This window comes from Apteryx mantelli, chromosome 18, assembly GCF_036417845.1.
Source record: "Apteryx mantelli isolate bAptMan1 chromosome 18, bAptMan1.hap1, whole genome shotgun sequence".
Lineage (NCBI taxonomy): Eukaryota > Metazoa > Chordata > Aves > Apterygiformes > Apterygidae > Apteryx > Apteryx mantelli.
In genome coordinates, this window is record NC_089995.1 from 18089590 (window position 1) to 18114535 (window position 24946).

Sequence of the window (24946 nt, forward strand, 5' to 3'; positions counted from 1 at the left end):
AGAGCATCTCCACTACTAATGTATTGAATGTATTTTCTCAAAAAGGGAGCGAGCTTTTTTTTTTTTTTTAATCCCTTTTTTTAAATGGGGACAGTGGAGATTAAAAGGAAAAACTAGGTAATCAAAGAAGAGTGAGGAAAAATGTAATTTTGAGAAGGAAGCTTTCGGTGACTGGATAGCTCTTCCACTTTTATCAATACCTTGCTTGAACGTTTTTATTTTATAGCACCTTTTTATTGGAATAAATTCTGTTTCTTTGAGTTCACTCACTGTTTGTCAAGTTCTACATTTTGAAATCCTTAGTGATGGAAAAATGGGTGGAGTGTGTTATTAGTCACAATATTTTCAACATGTGGTGAGGAATTATTGCTTTAAGGTGTTTTGGGGGAACTGACATGAAATGGATAATAATGGATAGAGGTTGCCCCACGGGCCAGACTGAGAACTACAAACAGTTTTTACTGGACCTCCCAAATATATGTTCCTGAAAAATATTCTTTGGCTTGATATACTAGGAGAATGATTATAATTTAAATAGAAAACTAGTCTTTTGTTTTTGATACAGCTTCTCCTGAGTGAGGAAACTTGCTTTTATCTAAGCGTAGGATTATTTACTATTGCAATTGGTGTCATGGACTGTATGCTAGCATTCATGTAATTGAGTCAATTTTAGTATGGTACAAAAAAATGAGGTGTTGTGGTAATTGTAACGTTAAATGTTTGTTCATGTATTTTAAAAGCTGTTTCATTCTAAAATGTATAAGATTAAGCCTTTGAAAACATGACCTGTACACAGGGTTCTTGGAGACTAAAGAAAATGGGCCACTTTCTCCCCGTGGTCTTTGTTTTCTGGGACAGTTGTACAACAGTGGATATGTTCTTTGCAAGAGGTTTTTTTTATAACTGGAAGTGCTTAGAGGAAAACCAGTTTAGCAACCCCCCCCCCCCCCCCAAGAAAAAAAAACCACAGTTCTCTGTTGAAAAGAAAAAATGTCTCAGGTTTGAAAGGTATGTTATTTGCTGTTAATATGCCTGCTTTTCCTCTGATACTGTGCTGTATTGCTGTGAGATTGAGCGTATTTTTAAATGAAACTTTTTGTCTTCCCTATCCACTTGTGTGGGTTTTTTTTTTTCACGAGCGCTCCGTTTTGATATGTGTTTTGAAGTTTCTAAGCAAAGTTTCCTGTCCTCCAGCAGCATAGCAGCAGGCTAACACCCAATCCAAACTGTTATTTTCTTGCCTTCGGAGCAGAATTATTTCATAAACAGCTCAACCTTTCCCAAGGTTTTCCCCCTCTCCCCTTAATGTTCCTGCCGGCTTTACTGGCTACTTTAGAGCACTCTGTAACGCTCTCTAGACACCCCCTAAATTGGTAAAAAGCATTCACATGGGTTTTTCTTGCTCCTGTGTACTTAGTTTAATGGGCAAACAAAAGGGTAAAGAGAGGGCTTAGTTTAAGTCTTTGAACAGCTACCTGCAGTTCTAATGGTTATCCCATATGCGCATTATAATTCCCAGGAGCCAGCAGTTTGTGTCCATTACTGGCTGTGAACATTACACTAGAAAATTCTGACACTTCGCGCAAAAGGATTAATATCATGTTTTTATTTTGCTTTCATTTACTCTTGACTGAAATATTTTAAATGCATAGCTTATCTGTGTTTTATATATGTTCTATTTGAAACTTAAAGAGTATTAATAGTGAAAGAAGGCATGCTGTGGGGCTGGCTGTAGTTAGCAGAGGTCATGTTAGGCTAGAGTAAAGGGATCTACCGCGGCTGTGAGATAGAGAGGGTTATTTTGCCTGCATAAAGTACTGTGATGTTATTCCTTACCTAATGATTTTTGGGAGCATTTTTATGATATTTTGGTCAAGTATAAGGACACTGTCAGAACTCAAGTGTTAAAATTTCACTATGTTTCCTCAAAGTGTCATTTCATCAATTCTTTAGGACTTTTTGTTTCACTAGGTGATATGTTTGTGTTACAGTCTCCTTAAATATAATCTTCAGTGGTTTAGGTTTTCTTGATTCCTTCCAGACCTTTAGGCAGGGTGAGAGGTAAAGCGTATTGCTTGCTGTGGGATTTCTTTCGTTTGAGATGCATGAGAAAAGAATCTTGACTTCCCTAAGCAGTTTAATCGTTTTATCTGTTTCATGCTGCCTCGATGTATTTGGATGCACAGCGATGACCGGTTGACAGGGAGAGCTGCTTGGGATGCAGTTCCCATCCTAGCTATTGATTGACCACGCTGCTGTCATAACTGCTTGCCATCAGCTTCTCCTCCTGTGAAACAGGAGTGCCGCTGCTTACCCACCTCTTCTAAAACATTTCCTAGTATATAGGTGAAAAATCGTAGTTGTGCTAAGCGTGTTTATTCTTCATAAATGCAAACTGCTCTGCAGTCCTCACTGAATTCCTGCAAGGTGGTGGAGTTCAGTGAGGGACTTGTGGGTGGGGTTTTTCTGGTTTTGTCCCTTGCACAGCTAATGGTGGTGTAGTTATTCTCCGAACAGTTGCTGTAACTTTCCAAGTTTCATACCCATATATTCAGGAAACCTTAGTTTTTGTTTTCACCACTATTGAAATGCGGGTTCTGAATATTTTGCAGGCAGGATGAGATCCTTGGCAGTAATTCTAATTAGATGGAAATGCGTTCCACTTGGTAGTGTTCTGTTGCATGTGTGTATGTAAGCATGCATGTATTAGAATAAACAGCCTAGCTACCGACAGGTGTAGTAACTTTGCTGAAACCTAACAGGCACATGCTGAGTTGCAGTTGCAACTTGCTTTTTTGACTGTCTTCTTGAGATGTGGCTAACTTTCATTCCAGTCTATACAGTTGTGACCTTTCCTGTCCACTTTGCTAATGTATGTGTATGCAAAGAAAAATATTCAGTGGATATTAGAAGTTTCCTAACACTCACTTTATGGCAAAATTGAGGTGGAGTCTTTGATAACGGAGGAAAGGAAGAGTGAAATATTCTACAGGCACAGTTACTAGCTTGCGTATGGATTAAAATAAACGTAGTAACAGTGTCCCAGGATGTGCCAAGAATTTAGCTACGTAAGAACCCTACTTAGAACAGTGAGTACGGTTTTACATACTCTGGAATATGCTAATACTTATATACACTTAAATACCTAGTTATCTTTCATGATTTTTTTTCTTCTTCCTGTGTTGAACAAACTGTTCATTCCATCCAAGCAAGTTTTCTTCCTAGTATTTCTCAACTTGTGATGACGACCTCTGTGGAAGGACAGTTGGTAGTTCAGACTGCTAGCTCACCCTGACTGAGGAGGGAGTTAAACAGAACTTGCACCTTTTGCATGAATATATCCTTGAAGGAAATAATCTTTCTGACTAGTGTTCAAATTATGTATGAAACAGAAGAATCAATGGTCTGTATTAGCTGTTAGGTGCTTAAATTAGTTGGTTTCAGGTTTGGGTATTTTAGGTACTAACCTAAGTAGGCAGGATGCACTACTCGTCTCCCAAAAGTTCTGCCACTATAGTACTGCAGAGTGAGAGGGTGGCTAAATATAAAACTAGCTTACTGCCTTCCTCCTTAATGCCACTGTATCCTCCTTGGCTTCATCCCACTTCTTTTTTATAACAGTTGACCAAATTTAGGTTGTCAGATGTATGCTAAAAAGTAAAAAGGGATACCTATCCAAGGTGCTAAGCGTCTGGGCCATGAAGTGCAAAAGCAGAAGCAGATTGCTCACGGGGCACCTCTGATGTTATCTTTAGTTTGGCAGTGGTGGTTTTTTACTCTGTGATTATTCCTCATTCCTTATATCTCTTTTCTATCTTTTAGGCGCTCTTTCCCCCAGCTCCTCCCACCACTACACTTCTCTTTTAAAATTACCTCAGACCTCTTCCTCCTTCTTGGGCTCCCTCCCTTTTTACGTACTGGGTTTTGGAACTTTAGCAAAGATCCCCTAAGTAAAAAGCCAAAAACCAATGAGAAAATTTGGGGGGATCCTTTCTTCAGGGCAATTCCCAGTGTGTTATGCTGTTCTTTAACCATCTTTTTAATGTGCTTTTTATGTTGGTTTTTGGCTAACAGAAACACAAGTGTGAAGTGTTTGGCTTAGAAGATTGCTTTTGTGACTCAGTGTTGTTTTTTGGGTTTTGTGTTTTTTTTCTTTTAAGTGGAAGCTTAGATCTTGTAGAAGTTAATGGCATTTGGGCAGGTAAGCTTACTACTAGCCACAGGCAATTGGACTTTTCAGTATTTTTTAATCTTCACTGCTAGTTTAGCAGATATAACTGCAGCTAAATTCTTCTTTTTTGACATCACCAGACTTCTCAAGCTTCCTACCCTGTCAGATATTTGCTTTTTAAATGCTGGTTAGCTCTTCCATGTTCTTACTCCATTCTGCAAGCTCTGTAGTATGGGTAGTGTTGGATCTGATCTTTTGTTGGTGAAGCCAGAGGAGAGATAGGGAGAGCGGAGTTCAAAAACAGGGGAGTGAGGAAAACAACCGTTTCTGTACCGTGATGGTGGTCTCCATGGTGGAGAGAAAGGAAAACGGACAGATTTGGAGAGGTATGGAGAAATGAGTAAGTGAAATGTAGAGGAAATGCCAAATAGGGTGGAAATCATACTGCATCGAAGCATTTTGAAACAGGGGTATGCACGTCCAAGTATTTTCTGCTGTCTCAAGAACCGACAATATCATCACTGCTCTATAAGGAAAGGTGCATCCTGTTGTATTAGCTAAATGTTACCGGGTGGAATACTGTATTTCTTGCTGCAAAGCTTTTACAGGAGCAAAAAAGAACTACTTTTACTTTCTGTTCAGTATTTGCATCTTTGTCTGTAGCTTCGTGTTTTTTTCAGGATTTTTGGATTTTTGTAAAGAGGAACAAACTGCTTTAGTTGGTATCTTTGTGCGTGCTGCTCTTTAACTTGAGGATGACATTGGCTTGAAGGCAGTGATTCGGTAGAGGTGGGTGGGTGCAGAACTCAAATTTCTTACTGGCTTTTGTATGATGTGGGAACATCATTTAAAATTTTCTGTTGTCTTAGGTAAATGGCTTTGGAGGGGGGATCATAACTGTGAGATGAGATTAATATTAAGCCCGTTTCAAGTGTGTAGATGGCAGGTGTCACAGAAACATTAAATGAATCTTTATGGTGTTAATTAGAATACACAAAAATGTTAACATTGTTTGAAATCCTCACATCAAGTATTGTTTTTTTCCAGTGACTTCTCCAAAGCACTTCTCTCTAGAAGTATAGTCCAAAACTTTTAGTAGTCCTATAATTTTTATGTTAAACTCTTCTTTAATTTACATAAGGGTTAAATCATTTTTCCTCTATGTTTAACTATAGAAATGTTTCAGAATATTTCTTGTTTGAAATGGCAAATACAGTGTTGTAAATGATTCAGTTGTTGGTTTACATTTTAAGAAACTAAAAATAATAGTTTCTTGTCTGTACTAAACACCCTGGAAATTTTTTTTTTAAACAGTTGCTTGTACTTACATGACACTAAAGTTTTTGTTTTGTGTTTGACTTAAAGGTTTAACTGTTGCCTCCTATTCTTTTCATTCCCAAATACAGGACATCAGATGAACCTTTTGGAGCTTGTTACCGGAGACCATTTTCCTCTGTTCATTAAATCATGTGCTATAGAGCTGTGAAACATTGTGGCGTTTATTTTTGCTAACAGAAAATACTTTCAAATATTGGTAAGTTTTGAGCATTTAAAGCTTTTTGGTTGGTTGGTTGGTTTTTAAAGGCAGTAAGGGAAGGAGGAAGACTAGCTGGAGATAACATTGCCATTAAGGCTTCCAGTTCTTTAAAATTTGACTTAACACTGATGATAAAGGCTAGTGTAAAAGTCGTACCCAACCACAAAAGTTGAAGAAATATTTGTGCCTATTCTGCTGCTCCTACCTTATGATGAGGACCATTAATCATGGTCAGTTGGTTCTCATCTCTTCAATGAGAAGAGGAAAACAGGTGCAGAACTCAAAGCAAGAGGTGAAGAACACTGCAAAATAAGATAGGTCTCAGATTTACGCCTCTTAGCAGCCTGTTCTGGCTCATTTTGTGACTCTGGGTCAGAGGTATAAATGAGAGGCTTAACAGTGGGAGTCCGAAGACTAAGTGAAAATGCATATTACTTTTACATTTAGGCTAACAAAAACATTTACCATGTGTGTATGTCATCCCCCCTCCCTGCCCCTCTTTTTTGTTAAACTGCCTAAATAACAGGACTAAAAAGAGCTAGCCAAAACAATTGCTATGGAGAAGCAATCGGAATTAAAGAAAGGCAAGACTTGGCAGTCTGAAATAGAAATTGAGAACAGTCAGTGGTATTTGCTTGAATTGGGTCATACTTGTTTTCAAGATTTTCAGTTCTGCTTATTGCTGTAAGAATGCTCAGGTTTTCCTTATTACTTCATTTGTTTATTAGAATATATTAAGTCACCATTTATAATTAGTTTGTATTGGAAAAGCTTTCTTAATTTGTCTTCTGATATTTTCTTCTACAATCTGTCATTATAGAGGGTCAGTCTAGAAATCAACAGTATTGACTTATAGTTTATTTTTATGAAGGGAGCTAATCTATATATTGAAAACATCTAAAATATGGAGATCAGAAATCTATGGAAAATACTTTTCTGTAATGGCTAACAATACATACATAAAACAAAGTTTTGAATAAAAGTCTAGTCAAACGTTTTAGTTCAAGTTAAATGTTGCAAGTGTAATGAATATGTTATTCTAAAGAAAAAAGTATGTTTTGTAGAAGAGATAGGTGTACAAGAAGGTAGTTACAATGGATGCATCTTCACATATAAATAGGACAAAAAAACCTTTGTGTGGATTAGTGTTCAGAACAATTCCTATTTTTATACATTCTGATCATGAATGTTAATGTTTCATCTGAGGAGTCTATCTCTGAATGTACCCTACTATACATATGTACCTATTTTATACAGAATTTGGGATTGTTTAGTCTCTTAACCTAGAAAGGCATCAGCCAGTACATACTGGCAGTTAAATATTTCAAGAGGAAATTCTCTTGAATATTCCACTGCAGACTTAATTTTTTTTAGAAGTTGTGTTGGTAGCTTTTTTAACTCAGTATTTTATAGGTCAGATAAGGTAAATTAGTGTCCCTCAGGCCACAAATGTCTCTTTAAAGAGTCATTAAAGTGAGACTGTTTTGAAAAGCTACCAAACAGGAAACATTGTTGTTCCAAGGATCTGTTTGAAGTTTTAGCTTCTAAAATTAGATTTTTTTTCCCCTATACTTTTTCAGAAGGAACTGTTGCTTCAGCTGTTGCATAAGGGTAACCTGGCTTTAATTACCTGTCGTGTATTGATACACATCTGAGTTAATATCTTTTTGGTTTATTAAGTCATAACTAGGTGTTTTATGCCTGTGAACTTTGAGGGAAAGAACTTCAGAATGTATCGCTGTTGTTTGGTGATCTTGTAGTTTAATGTTAGTAACTTTTCCTGTTTTTGTTTTTTATTGTAGTTCTGTCTTTCTCCTACAAGAGTTCATACCAGTATTATTTGAAGGTTGCAGGAAAGCACACTACCTGTGCTGCCCTAGGACTGTTGATGTCCTCAGCTGTTGTAGGAGAAACACTAGACCTGGAACCCAGTTTGTTACTGGTAAGGAGTAATTGTCTTGGAGTTTTTTGTTTTTTAATAGTAAAGTTTGCATGCTTTCTTTAACAAAATGACTAAAAATCATTTCACTATTTCCTCATTTAAGAACATTATACCAAAACCTGCAGCTCTGCTCTTCTGTGTTTTGGTTGGTTGGTTGTGGGTCGTCGTCCCCCCGCAGTTTCTAAACTTGCATTTGTCCTAATTTTCCCCTTTCCAAACTGTGGAGGCTAACAGTTTTCCCTTAGCTTTCATTTTCAGACCTTCTTTTCTCTTGAAGTTCTTCATGTACCATCAGAGTTAATGAAGGTTAATAAAGGAATTTTTCTAAAATACCTTCAGAAATCCTTCTTCTTGTGACACATTGATATTGTGCCTCTTCATCTTTACTATTTCATGGGGGTTAAGAGGCTCTTCTGTCCTTGAAACATATGATGCTCCAGTAACTTCAGGTAGACAATTTGACAGGTCACAGCCAAATTACTGGTTTAAAGTTTTAGAGTGCTGAGTGAAAGGTGTAATGATTGCTCCCTGTTATTTTAGGTTTTGGTTGTTGAAATTGGGATCTGCTTGCGGTTCATATTTAGATTGCGAAAGCAAAGCCTAATGATAAGGTGAATGACTGGAAGCATGTGGTGTTTTGAATGTCCTTTTTCTTTTTGCTGTAATCGGCTGTCCTTTAATTCGTAATGCCTTTGTATCTACATTATTTGATGTCAGAAGCAATTGTAACATGATGATGTGGTCTTAGGTATTGCATTTCCTAACTAAACCTAATCCAGACAGAGCGAGAGTTGTGATGTCTTCAGCTGTATGGAGAACTCGCGGTTAAAGTGAGTTCGTTCATCTTTGCCAGAGTATTATAACTTCTGAAGGTGCAATGCTGGCCCTGCTGCTGCTGTTTGAACTTGTCATGGACCTTCTGGATAGCAACTCCTACAGAGTTGCTAAGCAGAAATGCCATTTTAATGCTGTAGGTGACAAGATAGCATTTGGCTTGAAATTAGAAAAATTTTAGTGAATCCTCATCAGGCAGGTGGTAGTTAAGTGTTTGTAGAGTTGCTTTGCCATACAGTTATTGAGAATTGAGTGGGCCTCTCAAATCTGATAATAAAAATACAGCTAGTATTTATTTTTTTTAAGTTCACTGAAAATTATATACCTCCCAAATTCTTGCCTTTTCTATAATTCTATAGTATTTCTCAAACTGAAAGGCAAAACTTTATTTTCTTCCTGCAACTTCTAGCCCATAAGGAAAAACATTCATTTTTCTAAGCTGTAATTAAACATTCTTATCCCCATTCATAAGGGAAAAGTGATGTATTGATGTTTGCATGAAACGATGAGTTGCAATTAACATCCTTGGGCCAAGGATCTGGTTTGTTCTTACTACAAACATCTGCCTACTTCTCTTTGAATTCACAGTTGTAGCTTGAATGAATAACTTGATCAACGAACGATCAGTTTCTTGAATCAGAATAGGATAAAAGTTTCTTTTTTGGCAACTGTTCATTTTTCATGAGCTGTTACTTCTATTTGTGCCTTAAGTTTTGTTCAAAATAGATGCAGTTTTTGCATATTTAGTGTAAAGAAATTTAATTAAGCTCTTAAAATTGTGTGCTGTTCTTCCTCAAACACGCTTGTGAGAAAACACTTTAGTTCTGGAGATTGGTACTTGAAAAACTCATGAGTGATGTCTCTGCAGGGAATTACCATCCATCAGTATCCTGATTCTTCTGCTCTCTTTTTCATTTAGGAGAATAATCTAAGCATAGGTACTGTCCTTTTCAGTTTCTAAGGCTGGTTTGTTTGTTTGTTTTCCCTCCAGCTTTGTCAGCATAGGACATGTGGATGTGATGGATCATATACATTTCTGTTGTCTTTAATTGGATAAAAGTGAGACTAGTAGATACACTGTGTCTTGTTGTGCAAGGAGGAGTTTCAAGTCTGATCACACCTTGCAGGACTCCTCTGCAGAGGAATTTAAAAAATGTTGGAATGTTGGTGGGAGTGGAGACCTGGGAAGGACATGGGGGAAGCAGAGAAATGGGGTGCATTTGTTGGGTTTTTTTTGCATGATAAACTATTGGAGTGAATTTCAGTTCTTCATTATCTGTTTTTCCCTTCCCTCTAAAGGGAGAGAGGGGAGGAAACAACACACATTTTTGGCTAAATTCTGGTTGGCCCTTTTTCCCTTCCCTCTGAAGGGAGAGAGGGGAGGAAACAACACACATTTTTGGCTAAATTCTGGTTGGCCCTTTTTCCCTAGGGAGCAGAGTGGCTGGTGGAGGAGTGCATGACAAACTAGTGAGTATTTTGGTACACTGTAACTTGTGTGTCCTTAGTTTTAAGTGTAGAAACTTATATTTAAAAAATTGCAACAGATTAAATGTTGTGTAGTTTAAATTTTTGGTTAGCTTTTATCCTGCAAGAGAGTTTTTAAAACAAACAAAACAACTTGTACTGGGTTTTCAATTGATCAGAATAGCTATAATCTGTTTTTGTTGCTGTTTTCCTTCTGAGTGAAGGGAGTGAAGTACCTCAGAAATTATTTTTGTCCCCAAGATTTCCCAGGAGATAATACTGTAGACTTTCATCTGTGTTATTGCTTTTCTTTTTATCTGTGGCTTTTTTCATAATTTAAATAATTCACTGAGTTTTATATGCAACAAGTTTGTACCCCTTAATTTTAATGGTGTTAAGATTTCTGCAGGGGACTTATTATATGTATTATATGCTGAGAGGTTAGGCTTTGTAAGTGTTACTGCTTCTTCTTTTGAGAACCCTTCCAGTATTAAGTGAAGACTGTGTTTATTTAGACTGTTATTATGTCCTCAGGTGTTATTTTTATGTTCAAACAGCTTGTGCTGATGATGCAAAATAAACACTTTTCATAAATGCTCTATTTGTAGAACTAGGTTCATTCTAGCTGGGGTTAAAGTTTACATAAATTATTAATGGTTGGTTTAAGACCAGGTTTGTGACAGCATGAAAAATACAAAGCTGTCCTATATCTTGACAGAATTTTGTATGTAGGTGGCTATTAAAACTGCTCATGCTCAAGATCTTGTCTGTTTTTTATGGTTACATGCAAGTGCTGTTTGTTCAGGAGCAATTGTTTTAGTTTCTTTTTCGAAAAAAGAACAGAATTGAATTACTGTACTATCCATACGTTGACTTGTGGAGGAAGCCTGGTCCCCCTACGATGTATTTTGTGGAAAACCTGTCAGAGTCTACAGACGAGCCTTCACGGTTCACTGGTTTCTTGGAGAGCTGTGTTGTGGCCGGGCGCTGTCATCAGAGGCGCAGGCTCCCGGTGTCCCGCGGAGCACCATGCTAGCGAGGAAGGCGGCTGCTGAGCAGTGACGGACTTCTCATTCCGGAGTGGAAAGCTCTGCTCTGCTCCGTCCTGTACTCTGGAAGGTAGCGTTATTAAAATCTGGTCCTGGGACATAGTAGAGTAGATCTCTGTTTTTACGAACTGGGGGTGCTGTCGTGAAAATGTATTGCCAGGAATCTTCTTGCAGTTTGATTCCCACTTTGCTTTTTTCTGGAAGTTAAGAAATTGTATTGAATAGGTATTGGAACTGGAGGATTGTAAAGCAAAATCCCACAAGTTAATTAGAAATAAAGAACATGGATATAGGAAGTTACAGGAGTAATAGTCACTGCCAGTAGTAGTCTCCACTTATAAAACACCAAGGATAGAACGTGGCTGCCTGGACGCATTCATCACGAGGCATTATGGCTTTTCTTTTCTTTTCATTAACCACTGTTGATGTACTGCAGTCTTAGAAGTGAACTTACCAACGCTTTGCCCTTCAATGCGCAGAATGGGACCATTATTAATCTTTTTGACAATAACTCTAGTGAAATAGGGAAATGCACTGATGTGTCTGAGAGTTTGTCTAGCAAGCATTCACCGTTTGGGAAAAAGTTACTCCCAGTTTTCCTAGTCAGAACTTTCTTGAAGACTTGTTTGGATGTATCAAGTGGAACCAGGCCTAAAACATTTTAGTAAGCTAAAAATCTCCACGGTTTGTCATGTGCTTTTGCTAGTGGTTTGAAGGGGATTGCTTTTCTAAAGAAATCTTTACCTAGCATCTTCTAAGTGGAGATACACATCTTTACAAGGAGAGGAAAAAAAAAAAAAGCCACAAAACAGCATGTAAAATTGGAACACAAGAGCAGAGGGTTTTGAAGCTTGCTGAATTTTTAACTACTAGCAAATTGCCTTAAATTTAACTTGGATTAGTTCCCTAGTGATCCTTGACATTAAACGGATGTGCTGGTTTGACATGGGTAGACAGAAAACTAATTAATTCCTCTGAATTTGAGGCATATTTAATTTTCTCCCCCAAAGACCTCTCATTTAAAAGGTACAATGATGTGACAAACATTCAATATAGAACAATGTATGAAAAGTAGCAGACCTTTAGACAGAGAAAGATCAAGACATCTACAACAATAATTGTTGTTTTGGAAGATGTTAAATTTTGATTAAATTGAGCATAAAGAGTATCTGTATCGTTGCTTGCATGCTTGGAAGTGGTATAATGTGGCCACCTGTCAGTGGAATGGCTGCTGTTCTTTGCGATGGGTGTCTTCCCCATTCATCTCTCTGCCTCTTTATACTTAAATTTTGAGTTCTTTGCAACACGGACAGTTGTCTTCCCTTTGCATAGAGGAATGTATATTCTCATTATTTTTACTTGCTTTATTATACTCACTACTTATTGTATTTTAGAATAGGAGGTATTTTTGCCTTCTTGTCCTAAAGGTATCCACCCATCCTCTGCTTTTGTCCCCAGTGTCCTTGGAAATGTGGACAAGTAAAGTAAGATCATATAATTCTTGCGTGTTAATGACATGCTTTTGTTCATTCATAGCTGGCCCGGAGGGTATCTTCTGTCAAGAGCTTGGTGGGTGGGAGGGAAATCAGGAAGTAATCTTGCATAGATTTTAGTATTTAATAAGAATATCATGAACAGGAAATAACAAAACTCAGAGAGAAGATATTTTGTAAACAAGCTAGCAAGTGCTTCATCCATAAGAAGCACCGGGTTAGTCAATGTCTGAATCTCAAACTGGTACAGTCAAAAACAAAAGTAGCAAGAGACAAATGTATTAATTTGGGTTCTGGCACAGACAGTATAAACGAAGGACAAGGTGTATGTAAAATATCAAGCAGAGATATCAACAGTGAGGGGCAATCCAAACATACTAAAATAAGCTGAATAAACATATGAAATGGCAGAGAAATAAAATCCCATGGGGATGGTGTAATTTCAAGGTGGAAAACATTCAGGAAGAAGTCCAAGAAAAGATGTTGCATAAACTCACACAAGCTGATGAAAATATTGACAAATGTTCTTGATGCTAATCTGTACCGAAATGAAGAATGGAAAATTACCCTTGCAGGGAGCTATTTTTTCTTCCAACCAATTTCAGGGAGATCTGCCTTGGAATATGGATTTTAAGACCTGTAAAGGAACAGCGAAGGGCAGTGCCAGTTTTGAAACCTTCTGGTCACTCCATAATTGTATGCTCTGAGGTTCTTGCATCTTCCTCTGAAGCATGTGGATATGGCAGCGGCTGAAGACAGGATGGATGATAGACAATTCATTTGATCCTATGTGGCAATTCATGTTTCCTGAGGGGACTAGGCTGACTCTTCAGCTCCTAAAAGTAGATGCAGTAGTGGTTTCTGGAATAAAGACAAAACTGAACTGTCATTCTCCCTTAATAGGTGGTTCTCTCAAGCATAAAGACGTTATGAAGCTGTGGCAGCCACCTTCAGAGCGTGGAAGTTGTGGACCCACATATCATTTTTAGAGGTGGAGCTTACTATATCAGAACAAATTTTAAGCTTTTGAAAGAAACGGGGAGATATTCTGTACATTGTATGGCAACTCAATGCTCTTAAGTAGTTGGACCTTAAACTACTGCTACAGGGTATATAAATCTTGATACTAAGTTTCAAATAAGTGGTGTATGCTAGGTAAAATGGCAAAAATTATGCCAAGGAAGTTATAAAACTGGAAATAAAAAAGGTGAGTATGGAATTACAAAGCTAGTACCTACTGAGGTACGGTGTAGTGAAAAGTACTTCCCGAGTCTGCTCTGGCACTGCTGGCCTCCTTTGGTAGCAAATGCTTTGCGTGTTTTGAACTTGAAGGTGTTTCGCCTGAGAGACGGAGTGCACTGATGTGCATGATGTCAGTGAAGGATTATCCTGGAGACTGGAAGGACAGTAAGTTTTTGATAGAGGCTGAATGGACAGCAAATTAAACTGCATGATAGGAGTGACTTATTGAATACTGTATGGAATGTGATATATATATGTTCAGTCCATAGTGATACATTGCTTGTCTCGTATTTGTACTTTGCAGGCAAGATAAAGTTCATTCTGAAAACTTTCGTGCTATTGATTACAGTTAGCAGTTAACTTTTTTTGTTTTGAAGTGTCCAAGGAGGTTAATTTTAGAAATAACTTACAAGATATGAGTCTCTGCCATACTACTAGCATTAACTAGCCTTTGTTGGAGCATATTGTGAAGTTTTCTGGAAGGTGATCAAAGGTCTATGAATTCTTATCAGCCTGATTGGATGCTCTGTTTTCTTGATCATAGAAGCATCCTTCCTAAACATGAATGTTTAGGTGACTATTAGAATTTCCCTACCCATCATCTTTGGGTGATGGTGGGGTAAACTTGGATATGTAAAGGCATGGAAATAATGTTTTATTGTGAAGTTAAAAATATTGTGCTAATAAGTAGTTAAGCTTCAAATAACATTAATTTCATAGTTCTGATCCATTGCCAATTTAGTTTGGGTGGGGACTTAAAATTTGTGATCTGTGGTCTTGGATTTGCCTGTTGCTCTTCTGACTTAAAGCCGGTATTTTTAGCCCCTCAGTCGCAATACAGCAAAGGAAATAGCTGGTTTCAATTGGCTTTTGCTGTTTGAGGACTTTAGCTATTCAGTGTGCTATGCGTCCTGCTTCTTCCCCTTGAGGAAATTGCGTTTCAGAATGCTCTTCAATAGTTTGATCCATCAGCATGGTTTCAAGTGCAGTACTCCTTTTTAAACCAAGCTTTACTGAACCCAAGCAGTAAAAACTGACAGCCATTTTACCCAAGTAACTTAAGACAGGTTTTCTTGCGAGTCTGTAGTAGTTTAAAGAAACATTATTCTGGAGTGTTATGAGGCACTGGGGGACTGAGCTTCAAATCTGGTCCCTTTTAATGTAAATTATTTAAGTCCAGTATAAATAAGCTGCATCTTGTAATGAATGTGCAGTCTTTCTAGGCAGCGGTTGTATTTTGTGATATTCTTTCAAGATGGACCAGTTACTTAATTTGCTACAACTTGGTTTGTCTTGTTTAGTCCTTGAAAAGGGTCTGTGGACTCTGATTTTGATGTAATACTGTCAATTTCTTCCCCTTACAGGACTTGTGGAAGAGGAAACACAAAGATTTCCAAATGAATAACCGAAAGGAAGATATGGAGATTGCTTCCCACTACCGTCACCTGCTTCGTGAGCTTAATGAGCAGAGACAACATGGCATCCTCTGTGACGTTTGCATTATAGTGGAGGGGAAGATATTTAAGGCTCACAAAAACGTTCTGCTTGGGAGTAGTCGCTACTTCAAAACGCTGTACTGCCAGGTACAGAAAACATCTGACCAGGCCACAGTCACTCATTTAGACATTGTAACTGCACAGGGCTTTAAAGCAATCATTGACTTCATGTATTCTGCACACCTAGCGCTGACCAGCAGAAACGTCATTGAGGTGATGTCAGCTGCTAGCTATCTGCAAATGACAGATATTGTACAAGCCTGTCACAATTTCATAAAAGCAGCTCTTGACATAAGTATAAAGTCTGATGCCTCAGATGACCTTGTTGATTATGAACTTGGAGCTCCTTCTAGCAGTAGTACGGATGCTTTGATTTCAGCAGTTGTGGCTGGGAGGAGTATATCTCCCTGGTTAGCTCGGCGTACAAGTCCAGCAAACTCTTCTGGAGATTCAGCCATTGCCAGCTGCCACGAAGGAGGAAGTAGTTATGGAAAAGAAGATCAAGAACCAAAAACAGACAGCCACGAAGACATTTCATCCCAGTCTCTTTGGTCTAGTGACATGGGGTATGGGTCTTTACGTATCAAAGAGGAACAGGTTTCGCCATCACATTATGGAGGAAATGAATTACATTCCGCCAAGGATAGTGCAATACAGAATGCTTTCTCAGAGCAAGGTGTGGGGGATGGCTGGCAACCCACTGGACGCAGAAAGAACAGAAAAAATAAAGAAACTGTGCGTCATATTACGCAGCAAGTAGAGGATGACAGCAGGGCAAGTTCTCCAATGCCATCTTTTTTACCTGCCTCAGGATGGCCATACAGCAGTCGAGACCCAAGTAAGTTGTTCTTTTGCTTTTCATTCCTGGCACTAACAATGCAGAGTTAACGAAATCTGTTTGTGGTACGATCTTATCAGTCTCTGAAATATATTAGCTTATCCGAAACAGAAAAATGTAGAAATCTATGTTGCCAGCTGTTTGATGGAAGCACTGTACAGCTCAGTTAGGAACTTCAGTGTCACAGCAATGCAGGCTAGTTCTTCTGTGAAAGAATTTGGTGGTTTTGCTCTGGCCCTGAATCTAGAATAGCCTAAATCACCCCTGAAACATCATTATAATTATCAGAATTAATGAGGTAAAAGGTTGGAACTTCTTTCAGCAGGTGTGCAAACTCATCACACTTTGTCAAGGTTGAAGAATTTTCCTTGCATAGTATATTGATGCAGTAATTACACCACATATAGGTGTAATTTAGTGAGTCTTAATGATACTATCTTCAGTACTGTCTGATATTCAGGTGTCACTTTCTCAAGAATAAAGCTACCATAGCTTGTTGCTGGTAATAGCGAGAAAAGTGTTTGGTAGCTCTAAGAATAATGTTTTTGTGAGGCTCTAAGGCTTAAAATGTATTTTGATGTTTGACTACTTGTAGTCTGAGATGAATGACTTCTTTTTTCAAAAGTGTAACCAAGGAGAAAAATGTTCTCTGAACTCTTTTTGTATCTTCAGTAGTTATTTTTCTGTCTCATAATTAAGATAACTCTTGTATTTGATTCACTAATCGCTGCCTATTTTTAGATCCAAGAATGCTATTGATATAGCGTTTTGTTTTTTTAAGGACTCTCGGGGAAGTGTGGTATTAAACTCCCATAAGCTGACTTGAAGATCTTAGTCTGTGCTATGAGTTAACCTGTGTTTCGTTGCATACCAGAATGTTAGCCAGCAAGGGGAAGGGTGTGTGAGATTATATACCCTTATGTTGTCAAATTTAGATTGAAAAAAGCAATATAACTAGTACTGAAAGCCTGAACAGTCTTTAAGTACTGAAAAAAGATTTTTAAGCTGCTTACGTACTGATATATGAATGTCAAATTTGGCTTTCATTGATATTTAATTGAATGGGTAACTGTCTACAAATATCTTTAATTATGTTACTTTTACAGTTATCTGCTGCAGCAAGCTTGCCTGTAATTATTCTAATTGGCTGGTGATAAAATCTAAACAACGTTGGTTAGAAGGAAGATGCCAGATAACTTAAAATAAGAATGATTTATGATAAGTCCTGTTTTTATAATGCATGTATTTTGGGACTGTGTTGAGTAAAGACTCAGTATTGACTGTCTGAAATGCTATTCACACACAAACACTTTTCACTTTCACAACATCTCATAAAAACAGCTCAAACACACTGGCTGAGGTTTGTTTTTTGACAGGTATATGAAGCAAGCCACACATGTTGGAGTTACTACAGAAGCAGAACTGCAACACTAATCTTAGAAAACTGGTCATAGATTGAGTTTCTTTAAATTATGCTTTTGAAAACTGTGCAAAATGTAAGAGATGGTGTTGCTGGAAGATGAATGATGTCTATATCATTTCACTCCTAATTGTTAAGGAATTAAATAGAAATGGCTTTGGTTCTTTACAACTGTTTGTGGCTGAGAGGAAGATGGCTTCTGGGGTTGACTCAGTGCAGTGCTGAGACAGCTGCATCAGCAGATACAATCAAATTATTTGTTCCGAATCTTGTCTTAAATAGTTTCCAATTAAAGAGGTGTTTCATACGACGGGAAAGGGGAAACTGAGTGGTGGTGACTGGGGGAATAATTTTGATGTTCCGTCGGTGCTATTAAAGCAGAAAGAAAAACTGAATAGCTGTTAACTTCTCCCTGTCCAAGATGAGAGAAACGCCAGAAATAACAAGGATAGGGGCTATCTACGTTCATAGTGGCCTGCCCGTATCTGGCTGCTACTCTAGGAGCAGTGGGGTTCTGCATAAAAGTAACCATGCTGAAGAAAGGGGATATTTGGAGACTGAGCTACCCGTAGTTTCTCCATGTTGGCCAGCTGGAGGGGTGAGCAGAGATGAGATTCTCCTTTCTGCCCTGTTGAAGGATGCAGAGACGTGTGCTTCTCTGCACTGCCGGGCCTGCGCTCGCAGAACGAGGGGACGTCGACTTGGCGTCGGGGAGCCCCTTCCCGCACACGTGGGGGAACTCCAGCATCCCTACGGTTACAGGAACCCTCCTTTTCCTCAGGCTGATTTCTCTTGTCTTTGGGGGTGGGGGGGGAGTGGAAGGGAGAATGGTTTTGGAGGATTTGAGGTCTGTGCACGTTAAGCTTTAGTTTACATCTGAACATTTTGGAAGTGGCAAGCCTCTCGTGCGCCCGTCCCCGCAGATGTGTGGTTTGGCTGAAATCGAATGGAGTTGGTCACTCGGGTGAGATTGCTTCTCTTTCAGTGTGCAGGCAGCAAGAGAAATCAAAGCACCCCTGCCCCCCCCCCCAAACCAGCGCTCCCCTGCTCTCCGCAGGCAGGAGGGTCTTTCTGTCTCGCATTAATATTTCCCATCTCCAGCAGGTGGAAGCAACCGTCTTGCAAACTGCTCCATCTCCTTCGTTGCTAGGCTACCGGATTCTGCGTGGGCAGTGGTACCCCGGGTTCCCCGCTTTCCTTCGAGGGGTGCTGCAGACTTAGCTCCCATCCGTGGAGGAAAGGCGATTCCTTGTGTACAAAGGGGTAACGGCAAGCGTATGTAGTGTGTAATGAGGATTTGGAATGTGGCTGTGCGCTTCGGTTTTTAAATTTCAGTTTAAAATTAGCTTTGAATTTAATAGTGTCAGGCTTAATTCCTTAAGACAAACATCATAGTCCAAGACTCTTTGTTCCCTCGCTTATTTGAAAGGGTCCCTATCCGTGTTGTTCATAGCTAAGATAAAAAGGTACTCCTTTGCCGAGGAATGGGTGTTGAATGTTGTTTGGTAAATAAGCTCAGAGGAAAAGAGTTACCTAGAACTTTTTTTATTCTTTGAGACTCTTTCCCTTTTCTGGTCTATTCAGTGGTTTTATCATGCTGCTTGTTAGGTCTAAAAGCCCTGATTATGGGATAATTTGGGTACCATTTGCAAATGTGTGCTGGAGGGCTAACACAGGCCTTCTGGCAGTGTGAAAGCAGATTTAGCAGAGTCCATCTTAACGTCAGTGCTAGTGTCTTTCTCCTGAAACTGTGCAAGATAATCATTTGGTCTTTCTTGCAAATACTCTTTCAGCAAGATGTAAGCAACATTTTTGGAAAGTGGGTGCTGCAAGTAACCATTACAAGTAACCACAGATTGAAAATCTGTTTTGCTTTTGAAACATCTAACAGCTTGTTTACACTTAGTGGTGTTGCTTGTTTCAGTGGGAAACAGATGTTCTTATCAATACAGGCAGGATGTAGTAAAGTGTCCCATATACTTAAGTAGACTGTACTTAAATTTGATGAAATGGAGCCTAAAACAGATAGAGATTTTATCTTGAAAAGAAAGTTCTTTCTGGTTCAGTTGATTCTATTCCAGATGCTGGTGGGGGACTGCTGAGAGTCTTTGAATTTGATCGTGCTGCAGATTAAAATGAAAAGAAGTGTCTGGAGTAATCCTGTTAATGGTAATCTAGTATCATGGAAATAGCCACAGGTTCTTAGCGTCTTCATGAAGAGTGTATCTGCTTCCTCCAAGGAAGAATGATCAAATAAGATTTGCGAAAGAATCTGAACTAAGTCGAGATGCTACACTGAGAATGTGATTAAGCTCTAAGTTTCTACAGGACGATGTCAGTCAAGCATGAAGGTGGTGCAAGGCTCTTCATTAAATCTGTAGAGGCATCTCGGGCTTAAATGAGTTTGCAGTTTGTTGCCTTGGTTATCTTTGCCATGCTATCCACCTTGAGAGCTTCCTGACTGCAGAGAGAACAGTGTTGGATGGGGACCATCTTTTCATGCTATTGCCAATTTACTAACTTGTATTCTCTATTTAGCATAAAACGTGGTTTTTTGGGTTTTGTTTTGTTTTTTTTTCCCTTCCTCATGGTGTTTGGGTTGGTCAGGATGTCACTGTGTTATTCTGTGTATGAAACATTATGTTTTCCTTACCTAGCAACATTTACTTGGAGTAGCAATTCTTCAAGGTAAATTTAAGAATGGGCTTTTATAAATTGTAACTTTCTTCATAACTGAGTAAAGAGGAATTTTCTCCACAGACTTGCTGAAATAACAAGTCTACCTTTCATTTTACTCTCTCTCTTTGAACTTGGTAGGTTTTCTAAAGAAACAAATTACTCATCCATTTATTGGTTTCAATATCAAAGTTGATCGTGAAATTCTAATATAGTCTTTAGTTTTGAGCCATCTTGTTTTTTTCTTAGGTTGCTATTCCAATAACATTAGATAAAACTTATGATCTGGTAAAAAGTTTGAGTATTCGGACTATGGAATTTGATGGTGTTTAAAAGGCTCTCACTGAAAAGAGCAGTTATCTTCACTAGAAGAGCTGTTAAGCTAGCAAAATGTTGCAGTTTTTTTGCCTCTTTGTGTAATGGAAAGTTCTGTCGGTCATGGTGTGTGGGGGGATGTCTTTTGAAGAATTTATTGATGGTTTTATTAATGTTTTACTTCAAGCATAGTTGCGATTCAGGAATCTATTTCTAAGGAAATACTCCCACACATCATCTGAATGTTTGCACCCTAAAGCTGCAAGTAATTTTTGTGCCAATTGGCTATGTAATGAAGCTAATTACTCTCAAAACAAATCGGAACAGTCATTTTAGATGATGCAATTTGGGAACTTTTTGCTCTCCTTTGGTTACATGTAGTGAATTTAGCGGGATATGTTTTGAAACCCTTCTGTAACAGTAGTATTCAAGAAGAACTTCAAGATTTATGTAAACCCAGAGTTAAAAAGTTTCCAGCAGTGGGTGAGCACAGGTGCTTAGTGGTTTTATCACACACTGAGCCTACAGTGAGGCAAGGAGCAGCTCTGTCTAGATGAACTCGCAGCTGATTTTGTGCAGGTGAGGTCCCGGGACCTATCCGAACGTGTGCCTTCTCTTACTACGAGATGATTTTATGCTTGTAAGAAGGTCTCTTTCTGAGCAAGCTGTCAGGCTTCCTGTAACCCTTTAACATTTTCTATGCAAGTCTTCAAATCCTGACCTTGTACCACTGCCTTTAGAGACAAAATTCGAGCACAGATTTTTGTCAACTTCTATGCAAGATCTGTTATTGCAAGGGACAGGAATTTCTTCTATCCCCCTTAGGAAGTTGGGGGTTACTCATACAAAACAAGAAATTCCTTGCTAGCCCATCAAAAATACATAACTGTGCTAATGTGGTAGCGATGTAGCATGGCTAGTTGGTAGAACTAGGTAATGGTTTTTACTTTTGCTGTAGTTAGATGCTTCCTGGGTGGTGTTTACGTACTGCATGTGCATTGTAAACACTTGTGCATCTATCGCTGCCTTTGGTTTGTGCAAACATTTGTACCAAATCGCTTTCTTCAGTTAGCGTGTTGGCTGCAAGCTGGTAGGTAGGTCTTCATACCGCTCCCTTTAGGGAGAAGGGAGGCCTGTTTAGAAGAGGAGCCTTTGTGAAACTCATGTTTACAATGTTTTGTAGCGACTCTCAAATGTGGCAGCGACTCGCTCTGTGTCCCTAGGTGTATGGTAAGCAGATTTCGCCCATTCATTGTTTGGTGAATCATCTGCTGTTTGGTGGTTTCTGTAGTTCAAGCTACTGTGCAGTGAAATCTGTTTTCAATAGATACTGTTGAGGAAATTAAGTTACTGCAAAACCATTTCTTAACCCCAGTTTCCTAGTCATCTCGCGTGTTTTCTTTTTAACACTGAAAATTGTATTGTTTCTGTTGTGATATATGTCAAGTATATTAGTTCATGTAGTGGAATAAATGCCTTGAATAATTAGAAGAGAAAAAAATTGAGCGTGCTGTTTGTATTCAGGAGCCAGTTATTTAAGGAACTCTTTAAGGTTTTGTTTTGCAAAACCTGTATAATCTTCAGGTTTTACATGATGATATACCTTTCTAAAGTCCTTAAATCCTAAATAATACCAAAGAAACTTGTATCAGCAGCAGCTTACTATTATTGATTTCTCTCACGTGCCTCTGTAAATAAATAATGAAAACTTGCTTTTGGGTGTTGTTTTCTGTTTCCAGTTGCTATATGTCTCAACTTCTCAAGAACCAGCCATATACTACGCATGTGACAGAGGCGTTTTCTTTTTGTACTATGATTAGTAGTCCTCAGATACCTAATGAAGTATATTTGGTGACAAAAACTACTTTTTTCAATTCATATTCTCTATAAATGGAAGACCATTTCTTTTGACATGATATTCAAGAAGAATTTGTGCCTGAGGCAACCACATGTAAGAATAAAAGACTGAAATCTTTGTAGAAGTTCTCTCCGAGGAAGGAAAAATGCATTGCTTCTGAACCTGGAGAGACCAAAAATTAAACCTGTCCACTCAAATATGGAACAGCCATCTGCAGAAAATTTTATCCCTCTTCAATGCACATTTTTATTATGTCTTAAGGTATAACTCTCCAGTTTAGTTTCCTTAAATAGGGACTTTTATCTCTGTTAGCTGGAGAAGAAAGGGAGTTGAACTGTTTTCTGACTTCCCAAATTGTGCTGTGTATGTGGCAGTCAGAGAATGTCTCTGCCATTTGGCTCATCAGTCCCTTCCTACGCAAAGAACCTATAGGAGAATGTGGAGTATGTGTGTTCATATAGACATCTGAAATTATTCCAAAGTGTTCAAAGATGCTCTTTTAGCAAGTGTCTGCTTTTTGCAGTAAATATAAAAAGCTACCAAAAATGTTCAGCTTCTCATGAAGGTATTGGGTTTTTTTTGGTTTTTTTTTGAGGATAAGTGTTAGTAAATTTTCAATAGCCTCCCACCTTGAAAAATAAAATAATTACTACCTCTTTCCCCCTGTTTTTTTTGTGAAGTCACAGTTTTGGTGCAAGGTATTATGATTTACTTCAATACTGCTGAGTGGCTTTTAATGATGATCTTAAACTGTGAAATAATGCCGCACCTTCAATAGCAGCAGCAGGTGATGGCAGGTCTCCTTTGGGAGCCGGCCCTGGAGGGGTTACAGCTTCGTGCTCTCGTGCCACCCCCAGAATTCTTTCTTAGCACCGAAATCAGCTTAGCCCGTGTTCTGCATTCCACTGGCTCCCGAGGCTGCCTGGATTTCTCGACTGTCTTTGCTACTCTTTTCCTGTGCCTAACGCATTCAGTTTACCGTATGTAAGTCGCTGCTAGTTGCAGCAAAAAGACCTCTGTGCCCGTACGCTGAATTTTGCTGAAACGTTCTGCTCAGCGAAGAATTTGCGTTCTCCACCTAACTGCAGTTATAGGCTAGCGAAATTATTAAGGTGCAATTTTCACAGGAATAACTATTTTAAGTTTCCGTTATTAAAGGGTTAGGTCAGGTTATTTTCAAGTCTGGAAAGTAAAATCATTACTTTAAACCCAGACGCTTATTCCCTGGCTACACCCTGGCTTTAAAATGGTTCCACCCTAAACCAGCTTTAGCTCAAAGCTCTGGGCCTGTTTCCTTTCCCCACCCTGCATTCCATTTTCCCCAGGCTCCAGAGCTGTCCTCCTCCTCCTCCTCTTCCTCCTCCCTGTGGTAACAGCCCTGATTCTGTTGATCTGTTTTAGCTACAGAGATCAGAGGCACTTCCCCTCTCGAGTGCCTTTCTCACCATTTTATTTGCTCCTTGTGCAAAGGTTATATTAGTCTCATCTTGACAGGTATCTCACTTCTCAAAAAAAAAAAAAAAAATTACCGTTTTTAGTTTCTTTACTGAACTTACAAGTTATGAGAAATCAGAAAGGTTTTAGAATTTTAACATAAATAAGTTTCTGATCCTACTGTGTGATATCACCCCTGCTTAGGACTTTCACTTTCCTATTTGAAGCGCTGCGCGTGTGTTCGAACACAGTAAGTAGGAATTCATTCTTTAGATGCAGTGTCTCAGAATCAAAAAAGAAAACTAATTTTGCTATAGTGGTCTCGGATTTGAGTTTTGAGATTTCTTACTGATGGTTGTTTCGAAAAGCAAATATTTATTCTAGAGGATTTCAAAAGGCTATAACAGCTCGGCATCCTGTCGTATAATGAGCATTAGTGTTTATATCATTTAATGGTACTGCTTATGTCTGTTCCTGTTTGTGCATCTCATTCACGTACAGAAGTACAGAAAGGGAATCTCTGTACTGAAAAGCAGCATAGAATAGTACTTCTTACCTTTTACTACATAAGCAATGAGACTCGAAAAAAAGAGGTTAAGCTTACAGTGAGCTTCAGGTTTTTTGTTTTTTGTTTGTTTGTTTTTTAAGTGATAGTATATTTGAAGTTAGAGTACAATTCTCTGCATGTTTTGGGGAAATAAAAGAGCTGGCTCAAGGTATTTCTACACTGGCCACTCATTCCTGCTCCTACAATGACCCCTTAATTCTTTTTGAGACTATTGTAAATCGGAATAATAAACTCATACAGTTTAACCATTTTCCCCTTCTTTCAAACTGGGTATTGTGTTATGCTGTCTTTTGTTGGGAAGAGGGGCTCGCTGATGAGACTTACCTTGTGGCCCTGCCTAAGTCGAGTCGGGATCACTAACAGGCAGCTGGAGAGTGGCAACAAGCAGCTGGGGTTGGGGCTGGGACCTCCTTTGGCTGACGCAGCCCACGGAAAACAATCTGCAGAATCTGATTTTTTGGCAGAAAAGCAAGTATTATTGGGATAAGCTAAAAATGTGGGGTGGTTTTTTTTTGTTGTTCCAGTTACCCAGGGGAGTGGAGGAAATTTTCTGGTTTATACCTGTTAATTCTCCATATGCTGATTATTGTTTTGAGGAAAGTTCTT

General features: G+C 38.7%; 1 protein-coding gene across 9 annotated transcripts in view; it reads left to right on the top strand.

The window, feature by feature from the left end:
- Positions 1-24946, top strand: part of ZBTB46 (zinc finger and BTB domain containing 46) — a 57884-nt gene that overhangs the window by 1785 nt on the left and 31153 nt on the right. For 4 of the 9 annotated variants that reach the window (XM_067307892.1, XM_067307883.1, XM_067307885.1 and 1 more), the window contains exons 3-5: positions 5578-5705; positions 7511-7650; positions 15100-16069. In XM_067307892.1, the coding sequence (XP_067163993.1) occupies positions 7597-7650; positions 15100-16069 (1024 nt within the window). In that variant the 5' untranslated portion in view covers positions 5578-5705; positions 7511-7596. Of the gene's footprint in view, positions 1-5577; positions 5706-7510; positions 7651-9916; positions 9955-13396; positions 13485-15099; positions 16070-24946 lie in introns of those variants that run through there. The other 5 variants (XM_067307887.1, XM_067307891.1, XM_067307889.1 and 2 more) reach the window with 5 other exon arrangements.